Here is a 15,809-nt window from a genome sequence, read left to right as displayed (position 1 = left end):
GCTGCTGGTCTCACTCTGATCTCAATTGGCTCTGGAAAAGGCAAACACAACTAGAGTTGCAACAAGCAGCAGAAACTATCACAGAAAAGGGAGAAAAGGCATGACACAAGGCCATGTGTCAGTATTGTGTATTACAAGGTAAAGAAACAAAACGCAGAGTGAAATACCGTGAATCTTCTTTTTTCTTTTTATTATCTTTTATATATTGCGTAAACATCCTTATAGTCTTAACGGAAAGGGCTCTAGCATTTAAAAGTGTGTGGCGCATGGAAGACCAAGACTTTATGCAAGTGTCTTCTCTACAGTCCTCTCCAGTCACTAGTCACGACCTGACTGATTTTCTGATGTCTTGCTCTATGTATGGTCAAGCCATGCAGCAAAAGATTCAGGTTTTGATAAATCTGAACTGAGATTGATGCTGTTTTCACTCCGGTCTGCTAGATGTCATCTTCCTGTAATACAGCACAAGGAACCCCTTAGTTTCCACTCTCGATAATGTGAGAAATTAGAACTTGTAGCGGACAAGTGTGTAGAGTGGTGGGGGGGGGGGATGGGGGAAAGTTGGCAGCTGTTGTTGATCTGTACCTGTATTTCGTGGAAAGCGTGGGCCACGAGTTTTGTGAACTCCACGTACAGGTCAGGCAGTGCTCACACCTGGTTTAGTGTGACTGGGGTGGGTATTTAAGCCCGACCGTAAGCGGCCAGTGGGCTGCTGCTGTTATTGTTGTGGATTTTTACCAAAGCCGAGCTGCTGCTAGGTGCCAGGCCTCTGCTGCTTCCGCCGAGCAGTTATACGTAAGTTTGTTGAATGTTCTACGTCAGGGGTGTCAAACTCAATTACCCAGGGGGCCAAATGTCACATCGTACACAAGGTGGCGGGCCGAAGGTTATTATTTAAGTCCGATAAATTTTTATTCAACAGTAGAAAACTAAACTTTATGTTATTAAATTTGTGTAAACAAAATCATACATTAAAACAAAATTAAAGTAATAACAAACCAAGGCATAGCAGTTTTTCTTCTTAATTTACTTTGTCAGAAGTGGACGTTTGACATCTTTTCTTGGCAACAAGTTCGTTTATGTTTGGAGTAAGTTTCTGTGTGTGGAGATTCTCAGGATGGACTGCAAGTGTATATCAGTAAGACGACTCCTGTGTGATGTTTGTTGATCTTCATCACAGAGAAAAGTTGCTCACACAAATATGTACTGCCAAACATGCTCGAGATTCGAGCCTAGTCACCCTTTGATCTCGGACCGATTCAGGGAAGTTAACAGGTACTAAAAATCTTCGACCCGCGGCCCGTGTTCAGGACAGGGTGTCGCATGTCAAAGGTCAGATTTATGGGCCCCGCCTTCACCCTCCCGTCTGGTCATCAACAGGAGCGGTGGTAACTTGACCAGTGCACTGTTGGTGGTCTGTACAAACTTCACTAAACTCATCCCATCTCTTGCTGTCCTCGACGGGAACTTTTCTGTTGTTTGCCTTTTACTTGTCGCCGGGCCATTAACAATGATTAACTAAACTTCTTTCGCGGGCCAGGTAAAATTTCATGGCGGGCCGGATGTGGCCCGCGGGCCGGGTGTTTGACACCCCTGTTCTACGTCGTTCTGATGCTGTGTGCGGAGAACAAGCGCCAAGCTGAGGGAAGGTTGCCGGAGAAAGTCAGGACAACCGGAGCTGGCGAGAAGGCGGTAGGAATCCAATCAGAGCTACAGAGAGTGTCGAGCGATTGCGCTCCACCATCACCAGTGTTTCAGCTACGACAACCCACCGACAGAAGGGAGGGCCGTCGCGGTATTCGTTAACCCGAGCAGCAAGCTGAAGATTGTCACGTCCTTGTGCACCGCACCTTTACCTCCGGGGGACCTCTGACGCAGGGCAAACACGTGAGCTATCGGGACGCCGACGAATTTCAACGAGAAACGGCGTACAGAAAGCAATACTTTCTTTTAAATTTCACAAGAAGGGGGGGGGGGTTCAAGCACTCGTTGTTATTCTCCACCATCGTCTACGTGGTGTGATGTAAAACTTTTGATTATGTGGTGTTGTCCGGCACCAACGAGCACATGTGGTCGATTTATTTTGTACTCGAAAGTGCTTAAACTGGTTGTAGTAACCACTGTGTTCTGTGGGACTCATTTACTATTATGTTTATTAATTGAGGTACTTTACTCGTGCGGCTTTGGTAGCCACTGTAGATTTGATTGTGCAGTGTTAGTAACTGCTGAAGACTTGCCTGTGAGCGGTCTTAGTATTTGCTTTAATTTTGGTGTGTGCGGCTGTGATACTGTCATTTTCCTGCTTGTGTATTATTCAGGGCTTCTGCTAAGGCTAAATTCTTTGGGGTCCCAGGGACCCCTTCTTCATATTTTTAAGGGGTCCCTGTTCTTCGCCCAAATTTGAAGGGGACCCCATTGACGAAAATTGAAGGGGTCCTCCGAACTTTTAATGCGAACTGTGCGCAATTTTTTGCGTAAGCAGAAGCCCTGGTTATTGATTATTGCCTGGACTGTCTTGTTGCAGAATATATTGTACATGTAATTGCAAATTTCACTTTGACGTTTTCTTGTTTCATATTAAGTATTTTCCGGGAAGGGACGTCCTAATTGAAACTAAAGTGATCTCGTGTTGTTGATTTGTACGAGTGCGCGCATGTCCCCGGGAAGTTCGTGACAGAACCATTACCTCGTGTTTAAATGTTTATTTAAAATACTGAGGTAATAAGCTTAACATAGTTAAATTTGAATTGCACTGCAAGAAAAAAAAAGAGAAAACAGTTGTTTTTTTTCAACAACATCTAGGTTTCCACCTAAAGTTTCCGATGTCCAGATATTTTTATTTTGAGTTTGCCTTTTTCTCCTAAATACCTGTCAGAGGTACTTTTCATATCTATATGATCTGTAATACACGGAAGCCTAAAGTTTTCTAATGTTTTATGATCAGGCATTAAAACCCCAAAGAAAGTAAATCTTACTAATAACAATGACACAGCCATTATCCTGAACCATGCCAACACTGTTAGCCACTTTGCACTGGAAACAGGCGATGTCTTTATCCTTGTTAACAAACTTGACTGTCAGTGTGGTCTTGTCAGCATTGAACTGGTACTTGTAGGGATCTGAAACAAGTAATGGATAAAGACATAATATAGACCCCTAGAGGGTTCAGAAATGCAGGGAGACTAAACAAGAAAAATCATTTTGATATTCAGAACCTTTTGATGAATAAAAAAAAAAGGTACTGATGAAATAAACTACCCACAGAAAGAGTTATCTTTCTTTCTCTGCTTCTTATCATCATCGTTATTATCTAACAGCAACAGAATGTACTTGAGTTCATACTACATCCACCCACTCGTAAGCAGTATCTGGATCACTCATACTATTTTTTTCATATCATTTCAATGTCAAACTTGCCACACCAGACAATGAAGCCTCCCTCACCATATGTAGAGTCCATCTGATTTGTATTCAGGGACCACTTTGGCTGACTGGGACTCTGTTCACCTTTTGCAGACCGGGTGACACAGGAAAACACTGCATCTTTACCTTCTACAACTGTCGTTGACTCCAGACGATGTACCCAGATGGGACGCGCTGAAGATGATTGAAGTGACAGTAAATGAAATCAGATGATGATCTGATGAGCTGGTTGTAGAGGCATCTGTTCGGTATTTTAAACGGCCATTATCTATCTACATCATTTTTGTCCTGGACACCGCATTGTAAAGAGATGCTGGGATGTTTATTTTGCAATATTTGTCATGAACGATTTCCGTCTTTTTTTATTTCTAGCTATTTAATGTAACTTTATATATATATAAAGCTTTAGTGTAAATCACAGCACACAAAAACATAGACTTAAAAAAATCTTATACCCATGCTAACATCTTGATAAAAAAAAACTTGTAAAAAATAAAAACACTATTGTAGAAGGATTAGTGACCGAAAGTATTGCCAAGAAATTTTAACGGGGATTGTATTTGATAGATTTCAAAATAATTCAGAAAAATTTTAATTCAACTTACATGTGACATTGAGAGCCAGGCTCCCTTCATCACTACCCATTGAATTGGTTCCTCTGCAGCGGTAGTTTTTCTCGTCATCTTCTGTCACATTCATGATAGTAAGAGTTCGGCCATTTGAGGTAATATCATAGCGACTTCCTTGTGTGATGGCTCGTCCATCCTGCTCAAACCACGTGACTCTGGGTACTGTCTCTGATGGGATGTTGGATGACACGCTGAGGGCAAAACAACAACAAAAAACACAACAACAAACAACAAAACAAACAATAAAACAAACAACAATAAACAAAAATATTAACATTATAAATATTTCGTGTATGTCTTAGTCATCTCTGAATTCTTTATATCTGAATAAATTATTGATTTTTTAATTAATACATGCTGGTAAAAGATGCTACATAAAAGTATGATATCAGTCTAAAACCATATCTATACTTAATTTTTTTCTACTAGTCATTTTTTATCTGAATTAAAATAATGTAATCTCCATCAATATTTTTTCTAAAATTATTATTCTGATGTTATAGTAAAGAAAAGTATAGTCTGCAAAAGTACTTACTATCCACTGAAGACACACTCTAGTGTGGCGTTCTTCCCTATTTCCACAATGAGGAATGAGCCAGAGGTGCTGTACTCCAGTCTTGGTGCCGAGTTTCGAACTGAAAAAAGACGTTTTTCTGTTTTTAGATACTTGTAATCAATGTTAACAAAACTTTTCATTCTGTTTAACATGGACTGATCAGGGTTCAGTCTTGGAAATGCATAAGGCCTTTATCTAATTTAAAAGACAATATTTACTTTATTGTGCTCCACCAAATACAAATGATAAAAAGACATTTATGCAGCAATCTATCAATACAGGAACAATTTAACGTAAGGAACAACTAACTTAGTCTTTGATTAAGCGCTGAAAGAGAAAAACGTGTTTTCCATGAGAGTGAAAATGGAACAAGAAATTAGTCGGAGAAAGAAAAGATCTTGCACAACATTACCTATAAGACGTTCGTTGGGTATGGTACACAATAATTTACAAGAACTATACATAAGATATTGAAAAACTTTATTCCTCACAATAAAAACAGAATGTGCACACTAATGGAAATTACGATCTTGAAGATGATCTCTACCAAAGGACAAAAATGAACGATAGACACAGAAGAAAAAAAAAGACGAAAAAAAGCCTTTATTTAAATTCGCTGTGCAAAGGATTGGACTTCTCAGTCCCGTCTTCTGCTCAAACTAAAACGAGAAACAGAAGAAAACTACAAAAACATTTTGTCCTCGCTCTTTCGCTCACTACCCAAGAGCAATTAAATAGTCCAGCTACTTTGTGCGCAATCTTGATAAAGGAGTTAACATCTACAGCAAATCCTAATGCTAACACTGGGCAAAGGGTAATGGCTGTGATCTCTCTTAGAGGGGAGATGGATGCCACCAAGTGTATAAATCCAGAGAAAGGACGCAGACTAAGCAGTATGCCGGACACGTGCTCTACCAAAAATCCTCAAGGTGGTGACATCAAAAGTGCGGAACTGGAGCCAAACTATCGAATAAATCTGAGAAAGGGAACTTCTGTTGGTAAGTGGAAAGTCTAGACCAGGGATGCACAACCTACGGCCCGCGGGCCATATCCGGCCCGCGACGCCCACAGTGCAGGAAATCGGCATGTTAGTAATAAAAGAAGACCTTAAAAAACGAAAAAAAAAAATGAAGAAGAAGTATGTATCCCCACGTAGGGGCGTCTCTCAATCTTTTTTGCGATGGACGAACATTTCGATTCAGTGCTCTGACTTGGTGTCTCTAAGATGAGGCCGGAGATTCAGAAGTTGGTTTCGGGAAAACAACTTCAAATATCCCACTAATTAGTACATAATTAATGGTAAGTACAACTTGTTTCTAATAAAAAATGGTATCTGCTCTATTTTTTTTTTCCTTTTTGTATTTTTGCGGCGAAGTGGCCCGCGACACGGCTGTCCGAAATGGATATGGCCCGCAGGCCGAAAAAGGTTGGGCATCACTGGTCTAGACAATACACTAGTGTGATAAGGTGATGACCAAAAGCTAGAACAGTACTGGTGGGACATTGTGGGGGATGACCTCGGTCAGATGTCCAGGGAAGACAGCAAGTGACGAAGTCCACAGGCGCTGTAGTATAGTGGGAAGCAAACCAGACACGACCAGCATGACGTGGACTTCCTCTCAAGTAGACAAGTGTTCGGAGTAGCAGTTCTCTCATTTCTGATTCCCATACCAATAGTTGCCAAGCCTCACAAATAATGTCACCATTGTCCATGTTTACATGTTTACTATCAGACGACAGAGTGGAAGAGTTCTAAGAATAGCTGGAAAGAGTTTTAAGACGTACTCGGTGACTAAAACTTTCTTGTAGGCTGTAGCCAATCGCAATGCTTGAACAAAGTAGATTCCCTTTCCCTCCAATAGTTTGCAACGTTGTTGACTACCCAATGCGCTGCGCGAATGACGTCACCTCGCAACTCTCAAGACACTTGCCAGGGGCCTTGCTATCCGACAATAGAATGGTGCTGCAAAGCTGCTTGTATGCAAAAACTTGTACATGCAAACCTTGCAAACATTGCAGCGTGAGAATAGGACTTTGTACTAACGACAGGGACATAAGTTTATTAGAGTCTGCTCAGAGCAGCTGGCTCACTTTCTTCAACACTCTCCATCCCAGAAAGAATAGAGAACGGCAACTTGACATTTTCTTGATGGTATAATTCACAACCAAAATTAATCGACTTTATCCTACTACCAATGCATTTCACATTCTGCATTACAAGACTGAAAGAGGTAATATTCAAGCGCCGACATAGGCAGTTAGCTATATAATCTTTGGAAACATCTAGCAAGTAAAACAACACAGCAAACTGCGAATTCAAAGAGACAAGAGCAGCTAAGTAGAAATGGATCGAAAACTATTGCCAGACCATAAGAGAAAATGGCACAAGGGGACAGCAAAAAAGGTCTACTAGTTACTGAAGACCATCACCATGTCAGTTCAACATAAACCAGTCGTCGAAGAGTCCTGTTCTCACGGAAAGCATTGCTAGGCCGGTGGCTGAATGTTCCAACGACCTACACAATTTCTATTTCTTCTGAGAACAGACGCTAATGTCTACTAAAGCAGCTTGACTAGAACCAGCGAGACCACAGACATTTCAGTCCAACTAAAGATGTCAACAGAGTCTAAAGGGAGGTAAATCACTTAACGTTGACGTCCCAGTGGAGCTGATAAATAAAACTTCATATATATATAGAGAGAGAGAAAGTGTGTGTGAGAGAGATTATATGAACGAGTTATTTCTAGTTCTCAGCTGAGACTGAAACACTCCGGTCGACTACAGTTTGATGACTGAATAGATAAATTTGAAGAAGACATTAGTAATTACTAACATTAAGAATCAAAGGCAAAGTGGAAAGTGGCAATTTTTTTCAATGCGAAATACAGTGGAACCTCGGTTAACGAACTTAATCCGTTCTGGAAAGCTGTTCGTTATCCGAAATGTTCGTTATCCGAAACAATTTTTTCCATAAGAAATAAAGGAAATAGATTTAATTGGTTCCCAGCTTCTGTTGACTCGCTAATATTTGAAAGTTACAGGCTATACATATATAGGTATTTGTTTTAATGAGAACAGTTATAATGCAATATAAATGGAGTTAAATAAACATAAAAAAACATTAACGAAAGCATTTAAACATCAGAAAACTTGCCGTTTTGACGGCGTGGGTGGAAGCAGGTGTGGGGAGGAAGGGGTGGAATTACTGCTTGGATTCCCCCTCCATGAGCATACGTGACATTATGAAATCGGGGGTGACTTCCCCTTTCTTTAGCTTCGAGGTTAAAAGAAAACACTTGTCCAATATGTCTAGCTGTTCCCTCTGCCTTTTTTGTAAAACTCTTCGGTAATACGACATCACATATCCGACAGACGCATGCCACCTTCATACTTTGAAATCATTTCCTTTTTCAATTCATTTGTTGGCCGCTTCCTTGTCATTACCTCACTACTATTAATTGCTCTTAATCTTCTTTGATTGAGGATTGTCTTATTAAAATAAAGCACAACAATCACTAAATAAGAAGGATGCGCATAGATAAGGAACGACCGATCGTAACTGTGTCTCGAGAGCGAATGATGACGTGCTGGTCGGTCACGTGTGGTTCACGTGGCTGTTCGTTATCCGAAATTTTGTTCGCTATCCGAGACAAACTTTTAACGAAATTTTTGTTCGTTAACCGAAATATTCGCTATCCGAGGCGTTCGCTAACCGAGGTTCCACTGTATTGTGTGCTTTGATCTGCAGTTAAGATATATGTGAACATTCTTCTTATTGTCAGTGCAATTATTATTTTGTATTGTCTATAATTTCTAATTATAAATCATTGTTTATTGTAATAAGTGAAGACTGTAAGTGAGAGTTGACTGGCCTCTTCATTGTGAAAATATATCATTGACATAATTGAGTTAATATTCTTTGCTCTACTCGCAGTAAAGTTCTTACATTATATCATCATGACTACAGTATCTTACTAGGTCCAGTGCTTGTGACAGTCAGGCTGTTCTCGTTGCCAATTCTGATGACATTAGCCTTAATACTGGAGATTGCACACTTGTATGTAGTACTTCCAGCCCTCTCATCTGACTCGAGTACGTATGAGAAGTGCAGATTGCCTGGAAAATGTGTTAACATACAAATATATATAGTATCAGAATGATATCTCAACATCTTTCTGACACAGTACTTCGCATGGCTGTTACATGACTGTAGTACATGCACCAATGGCAAAATCCAGGACTATCCACGGCAATAGCCAATATCATTTTTTGTAAATGGCAATAGCAATGGGAAAAACATATTTACCTCCTTGATCAATGAGCTTGCGTTCATCTGGAAAAACCTCGTCATTTCTTGAACCTAGAACTGTGTACCACTTGAAAGTGATGGCTCCATAGTACTTACGAAGAATTTTGTCACAAGGAATGGTTACATAGTTTCCTTCAGTACCAGAGTATGACTCAATTGATCTTTTTACAAAGTCTCCTACACCTGGATAAATTATTGGTAAAAAAACAAACAAACATTGAATCATAAGCATGCGTTTAAATAAATTTTAATGGAATGATTTCTTTAAGTTGACACTCTGATTGAAAAGGTAAAGGAAAAATAAAATGCTCATGACAATTTGTCAGATTCAAGTGACCGAAATTCTAACAAATAACATTGTGTGTTTTGCGTCTCAGCTAGTTCAATATTTGCTTGTTTCCCCTCAATTGGTCCGAAACAAAGCTTATGTGGTTTGTGACTTTATTATGACTACGAAACGAGTTTGCCCATAATGAGCAATGAGTCAATGAACCTTTAGTCGTGTGTCTCACCCCTGATGGTTACAGGCTTGCGTCCTTCCCTCGTCCCACTTTAGGGAAGGAATAGTCATTATATATAGACATTGTTTATAATGGCTATCTGTATATAATGTGGGACGAGGGAAGGAGGCAAGCCTGTAACCATCAGGGGTGAGACACACGACTAAAGGTTCATTGCCCCATTGCTTATTATGGGCAACCTCTTTTCGTAATCATTATATACAGACAGCCATTATATACAATCATTATATACAGACAGCCTTTATATACAACTATTATATACAAACATGATACGCAAACGGTCTCTTCACAGTCTGTCACTTTCTCTAGGTCTCTAACTTTATCTCTTCAGTCTTCTGAGTTTGAAGAAACTATTGTGAGCATAATTTCTAGTCAGTCTGACGCTTTCATATCTCTACCGACCTCCTCCCAAGCAAGTAAATAAGCTTCTGTCAGGGAACAAAGTCATCTCCCCTGATGGTTACGATTGTGTAGTGAGTTGTTTTGAGTGCGAGACTAGTGTTCAGTAGGAAGACCAGTGTTCACTGTAAATTAAGCCGGGCCATTCCCATATAGGCCTGTGTGGCAGAAAGACGTGTGTGAGCACCGGCACTGACAAGCGTTCTTTCATGCAACAGAAAACAAACATGTAACTTAAAACAAAATGAGTGGAAGGAAATTTTACGTTCTGAGATTTCATTTCAACACTGTTCATTTCAACAAACAAGCAATCGTAGTAAGAACAGAGATATTTTTTAATCAGAAAGCAATAAAAAGGAACTGAAGAAAGGATTCCCAGCCACTTAATCCCCAGACACTTAATCCCCGACACTTAATCTCCTAGACTTTTAATCCATAAGCACTTAGTCCCCAGACACTTAATCCCTAAACTAAACCCTTAACTATAAAAATTATGAAGTCAGCGAAAAAATTAATTGAAATTCAAATTATTATTTTCATATAAACATTAATAAGTTTTACAATTAAAATAAATATTGAAATACATTAATAATATTTAAATCATGCTATTAACTTCAACGTCAATGTTCACATTGTTGGGTGATGACAGGAGAAGAGAGACTGAAAGGCGTGATTCCAACCCTCCACAGTCTAGGTAGGGGATTAAGCGTCTGGGGATTAAGTGCTTAGGGATTAAAAGTATAGGGGATTAAGTGACTGGACACTGAAGAGAGGTAGATGAGATAAACTATGTAAACTTGGTATGACACTGTTACAAACTATCAACTGTACTTACGGGCTACTCGGATTTCTACTGTTGCAGAAACAGCAGTGGCTGTCATCCCATTAGAAAAAGTATTTCTGGCATAACATACGAATGAACCTTCTTCTCTTGTAGTGAGACTGGGAATTGTCAGGATTCCTGTTGTTGCACTGAATGTGATATAATCACTGTTTATGTCATTTCCATCCCACAGCCACTTGTATCTGAAAGGACAAACGTTTCCTACAAAGGAACTATACTGTCACACTCAATATGCAAATATCTTCACCGTGGCAGTTAAAAACTGATATAAAAAGAATAAATGTAATAAAGTGAAGATTGTCAAAACAAAACGTTTGTTAGCAACAAAAATAAAATCAAAAGTTGATAAAACTACCAAAATCCTACAACCGTATCAGTCAAGTCAGACATACAGAGGAATATTTTAAAAATGTATAAACAATTCGAAAATACAGATGATGGTAAAATGTTTAGTAGTAAAGATTATTGAAAGAGATTCATTTTAAACCCATGATTACGTCTTTAAAAAACTGTTTGTGGTTGATATGAAAGGTTGGATCCACAGTGAGCAGAAATTTATCAGTCACTATGCATGAGCGAGGAGCGAAGGAGTGTAAGGAGTGAAGAGGTCAGAGAAACAGGATCTGTTACCATCAAAGCTTTGTATCCACTATACTGGAAATGTACTTTAAGTTCAACCAAATTCCACAATTTGCAAGTGAGGACAGATTGCAGTTTCTTTTCTTTCAGTACAAGATTCGTAAGTTTTATTCCAAAAGTTCCTAAAACGATTTCTCTGGATATTTTTACTTCTTTCTCACTCTTACTTACATAATATGCACATGATGGCGCTACATTCAAGGGAGGCAACAGGTTAGGTTACGTACCCTTGTCTAGTATCTTTTACTAGGAAAAGAGGAAACTACAGCTAACAAATATAAATGATCGTACAACTCTATGGTCGTGTCCCATGATTATTTTCTATGAAAGATAGTTTCCAGGAATAAATATTTTAAAGTAAAAGAAACAATCCAACCAGCTATAAAAAGCTGAGTGAGATTAAATCTTATGTCTTATATACAGATGTCAACACCAAAAGATATTTGTTTTCTGGCTTTTGAAAAAATTACAATTTTAAGTCATATTGTCAAATATTGTTAACGAATACTCACGAAGGAGGTGGTTGTCCAGTGGCACTACATTTCACTTCCACCCTATCATGTTCTGTGTAACTTAGCTGCAGTCCCTCTACTGGTGACACAATAGATGGGGGAACTCGTACTGGTGACAGACAGATACGTCTCTGACTTTTAAAGTGTAAATAAGTCTATAGCATTACTGAATCTTTTATAGTGATATTACGCTTTGTGCAAACCATAAAAGCCATATTTTTTGGAACTGTTTTCAGTAACAATATTGAAGGCAACATGAATATTTGCTGATCAAATTAAAAATTTCTTGCCTAAACTACTGCTTACACTTTTTATACATTGAAATTTATTTTCTCGGTAAATCGTTGAGATGTACAGTGGATGAATACATCTGCATAAATAAATCACCGACTCTTGATCAATCAAATGCAACAAGAAATTAAAAAAAACTGGTGTAGACTTAGATACTTCTATTTCACACCTACCCCCAAGAAAACAATAACCAGATATCAAAAGAAGACACTAGACTCTTTTTTTCTCCTTTAACAGGTACTGACACCTAGAGTAAAGATCTTGTAAGATAAGGCTTCAGACTTTCAGGTATGGACACATTATCTTTGTCTGCTTATTCACCTATGCAAGCTAAGTAAATTTCTCAAACATTAATTACACTCAACTTACTTTCCTCACCACCTGTCATTACTAATGTGCCCAGCACAGTAAGCAAGAGCTGAAGTACGGGTGAAGCTACCCGGGCCATTCTTCCCTTTCCCCGAACTCAAATATTCGGGGTATCCCTCTCTTCTTCCCTTTAGTACTCAACAGTTGCTGTGCCACAGATTGATCAGCTTGTCGCCCTGTACACAGACACAGGATGAACACTTATTAAGAATGACAAGCAGCAGAAAAGAAATAATATTAGCTACTGGCATGAAGGAAATCCCACTAAAGAATACACAACAAACTACTACCTATCTGCTTATATGTATAAATAATAAAAGCAAAATTTGTATAGTGCATACTCACACTCCTAAGGAGCATGCCCTAGCGCTTAAGAACAAGAACGAGACATGCACATGTACATATGATGGACAGAAGAACAAGCAAACAACATAGGAATGACCGAAGGATAGACAACAGTACCGATAACAAATAAAAGACTGAATCTGCGACTTTGTAAGGAAAGGAGACCAGTCCTGACAAAAGTACAGTCATGGTTAACACCAACTAAGCCGAGATTTACATGAATTGAGCACAGCTCGTGGAAGTTTTGTGTGTGTGTGTGTGTGTGTTTGGCGGGGGGGGGGGGAGGATGTTTCATGCCGAGCCAGCAAACTAAGGCAAAGAAGCAAGTCCTGTATTGTGTGTCCGAGGAAGTCCAAGACATGTTTCTTTTGCTCACAAACCCAGCCACATATACAAACATAATAGGAGTATATATATACACACATACCTACCCATACAAGACATTCAACACACACGCACACCTACACCTTCTCACATATACATGTGAACCTCCTAAGAAGGATGCCAGGTAATATCGTAGACCTATGAGTCCTTGTGCCTTTTATTCAGGATGGTGATGGCTGCTCGCACGAAGGACCTCTGCTAGGTAGTTTTTCGCGCACGTTGCACTTTGTAGCGCCTGCCCGAGGGTAACAGCTAAATGTTGGGGTGGAGAGGGTGGAGGTCTGGTCTGAAATGTATGTTGTGTGCCATCTTTCTAACTGCATGAAGAGTTTATCTACCCTCAGATCAGCAGTGGGTAGGGCCTGTTCTAGCACTAGGCAAACTAGGCAGTCCCCTAGGGCGCAATCACTGAGGGGGGCGCAAGGATGTCCTGCTGCTTTTGTTGCTGTTTTTATCTGTTTTTGCTGTTTTTTTGAAGCGATGAATGGTGTTAAATATAATTTTCATAGAATCAAATGTGCAGGAAGCTGTTCTCTGCTTGTAGGTTGACTTCAACATTTGAGTTACTCAGTACATGTGTTACAGAGTGTCATCATCTGAGGGTATCGAGGGTCAAGGCATGTTAAGGTGCCGCACAAGAAGCGAAAAACCAGATGGGAAGTGGGTGATGGAGAAAACGGATGAGGGGCGGCGTTGGGGTTGGGGGTAGTCGGACCTTACCTAGAGAGGAGCAGGAACACCCGCCAGCTTCCCTTTTTGATCCTCTTTGTTGAAGTTGGAAAACGTTCCGTACATATGCATAGTGAAAACTACAGCAGACCTCAGGCACAACAATACTAACCTAAAATTGTGTTACCCATGTTTCTGTTTGGTTATATCAACTCATTTCTCATTTTTTTGCATTGACAAACTTCAAGCGAGAGAACACTTATCTAATTCAATTATCTATTCAATTTCAATTATGGTAGTAAAGAGTTTTAAGAAACAAAAATCAAGGTACAGAAATTAAACTAAAATAATATATCTATTTTTTTCTGAAAAAATTCAGATTAATTTACTTACGAACCTGTTCTCTCGTCTGTGTACGGCGGTGACTCGACTGGGAATGGAGATTCCATGTCCTGTAGTTTTATACTCATATTGGTGACTCACGATCATGAGGATTTCACTTTCTTATTGTTAACGTTCTTGGTTATACTGGGGGTTGTCGGGGTGGACTCCCTCGCATCCGGGTGACTGTGTACCAGAGCCGAATAGGAGCGCGATCAAGGTTATCGCATGTCATTAGGCCGGACGGAGCGCTGTGTGTTGGAATAGTGTAACCTAACCAAGACCTAAACACCAGTGATTTAGAACATTACCACATTTTACTTTGTTAGCTTGTTGAAAACTGAAGAGACCTGAAGAGATAAATTTATTCCGCATAAAAGATAGTGAGATAAGCTTTGCAGGACTAGGCAAGGAAGAGTAGTAAGCAGTTGTTATAACTTTTAACTTAAAACCCACTGGACGGTGTAAATCTCAATTATCTGAGCGGTTGCACACATCTCTTGAGTTTGTTTGGTTAACTGCATATTTGTCTGCTTGGACGCTGCAAAGTTACATCGTCACAGGTCTTTCAGAAGATTTGTGTACTGAACTGTAATATAAGAATATATCTGTAAACTGTACTTTGTCTTAAAGAATATCTTTTTTTTTTTTTTTTGTCGTTCGCCTCTTTTAAAGAATATCTGTTAGCTGTTGTTTTGTGCTTGTCGACTGAAAAGTAAACTGTGTGCAAGTGGATTTCTGTTCCTCATAGTATTCAGTAGATGAATCAACTCTCCTGGCAGACCAGAAAACCCGAGCGCCTTCACAGTCTGTAGAAAGACACGGAGATTTTTCTTTTTGCACCGCGGATTGTCCTTCTCAGGATCGTCACCTTAAGCATTAGTTTACTATATTTGGTAAAGTCGTAGTTCAGCTACAGTAGGTTAACTCTTTTGCAACGTGTACACTTCCTGCTGCCTGCTAAACTGATGAGTCACCGCAATAGTCAGACGGACCGAAGGATGGAATGAAAGTCTCGGCATGGTTTGCGCATGCGCGTAAAGACAAACTTCGCTACCGCTCTGTATATCATCTGCACAATAAAACAATCTAGGGACGACAATAGGCATGCGTGTTGCGGTCAGGTTTTGCTGGTTTCATACTTATAGATTTGAGACTAAACTTTCCTTTCCCATACATCAAGGAGAATCAAGAAATTCAAGAATATGGCTGCTCCAAATATGCAACATGGAACACACAGAGCTACCAACTTTCATTCCCGAGCCCCTCTCTCATCCCATCACTCACCCCGCCACACACACACACAAACACACACACACATAAGATAAATACAACTTCCTTCTTTTAAACTCACACATAAAATCTCCGATTTGCTATTTCCAGTTCTTATGTACTTATCATCAACTTTGATTTGCTGCTGTCATTGTCTCCTGTACCCTACCCGTTTAAACAAGATATATTGACCTCGGAAAGGAAATAAGACAGGGAAATTCGAGTACAATGTATAATAATGCCCTTAACCTGCAGCTTACCTTAA

General features: G+C 39.6%; 1 protein-coding gene across 1 annotated transcript; it reads right to left on the bottom strand.

Annotated features, from left to right (window-relative positions):
- Window positions 1–4,586: 4,586 nt before the first annotated feature.
- Window positions 4,587–14,528, bottom strand: LOC112561627 (contactin-5-like). Its single transcript, XM_025234208.1, has 7 exons — window positions 14,289–14,528; window positions 12,494–12,669; window positions 11,834–11,942; window positions 10,674–10,864; window positions 8,916–9,101; window positions 8,585–8,725; window positions 4,587–4,687 (listed from the first exon to the last, which is right to left on the bottom strand). Exons 2-7 carry the CDS (start codon window positions 12,570–12,572, stop codon window positions 4,587–4,589), a joined length of 807 nt encoding a protein of 268 aa, XP_025089993.1. The 5' UTR covers window positions 12,573–12,669; window positions 14,289–14,528.
- Between the last annotated feature and the right edge of the window lie 1,281 nt (window positions 14,529–15,809).

The sequence above is a fragment of the Pomacea canaliculata genome, linkage group LG4, assembly GCF_003073045.1.
Source record: "Pomacea canaliculata isolate SZHN2017 linkage group LG4, ASM307304v1, whole genome shotgun sequence".
NCBI lineage: Eukaryota > Metazoa > Mollusca > Gastropoda > Architaenioglossa > Ampullariidae > Pomacea > Pomacea canaliculata.
Note: the sequence above shows the minus strand (reverse complement) of the source record. Positions and strands in the feature narration are given on the sequence as shown.

Coding starts and splice junctions, on each gene's coding strand:
- LOC112561627 (XM_025234208.1), bottom strand. CDS start 12,572: ATGGCCCGGGTAGCTTCACCCGTACTTCAGCTCTTGCTTACTGTGCTG. Junction 10,865..11,833: donor ACTGGACAACCACCTCCTTC/GTGAGTATTCGT, acceptor TTGTCCTTTCAG/ATACAAGTGGCTGTGGGATG. Junction 9,102..10,673: donor AGTAGAAATCCGAGTAGCCC/GTAAGTACAGTT, acceptor TAATTTATCCAG/GTGTAGGAGACTTTGTAAAA.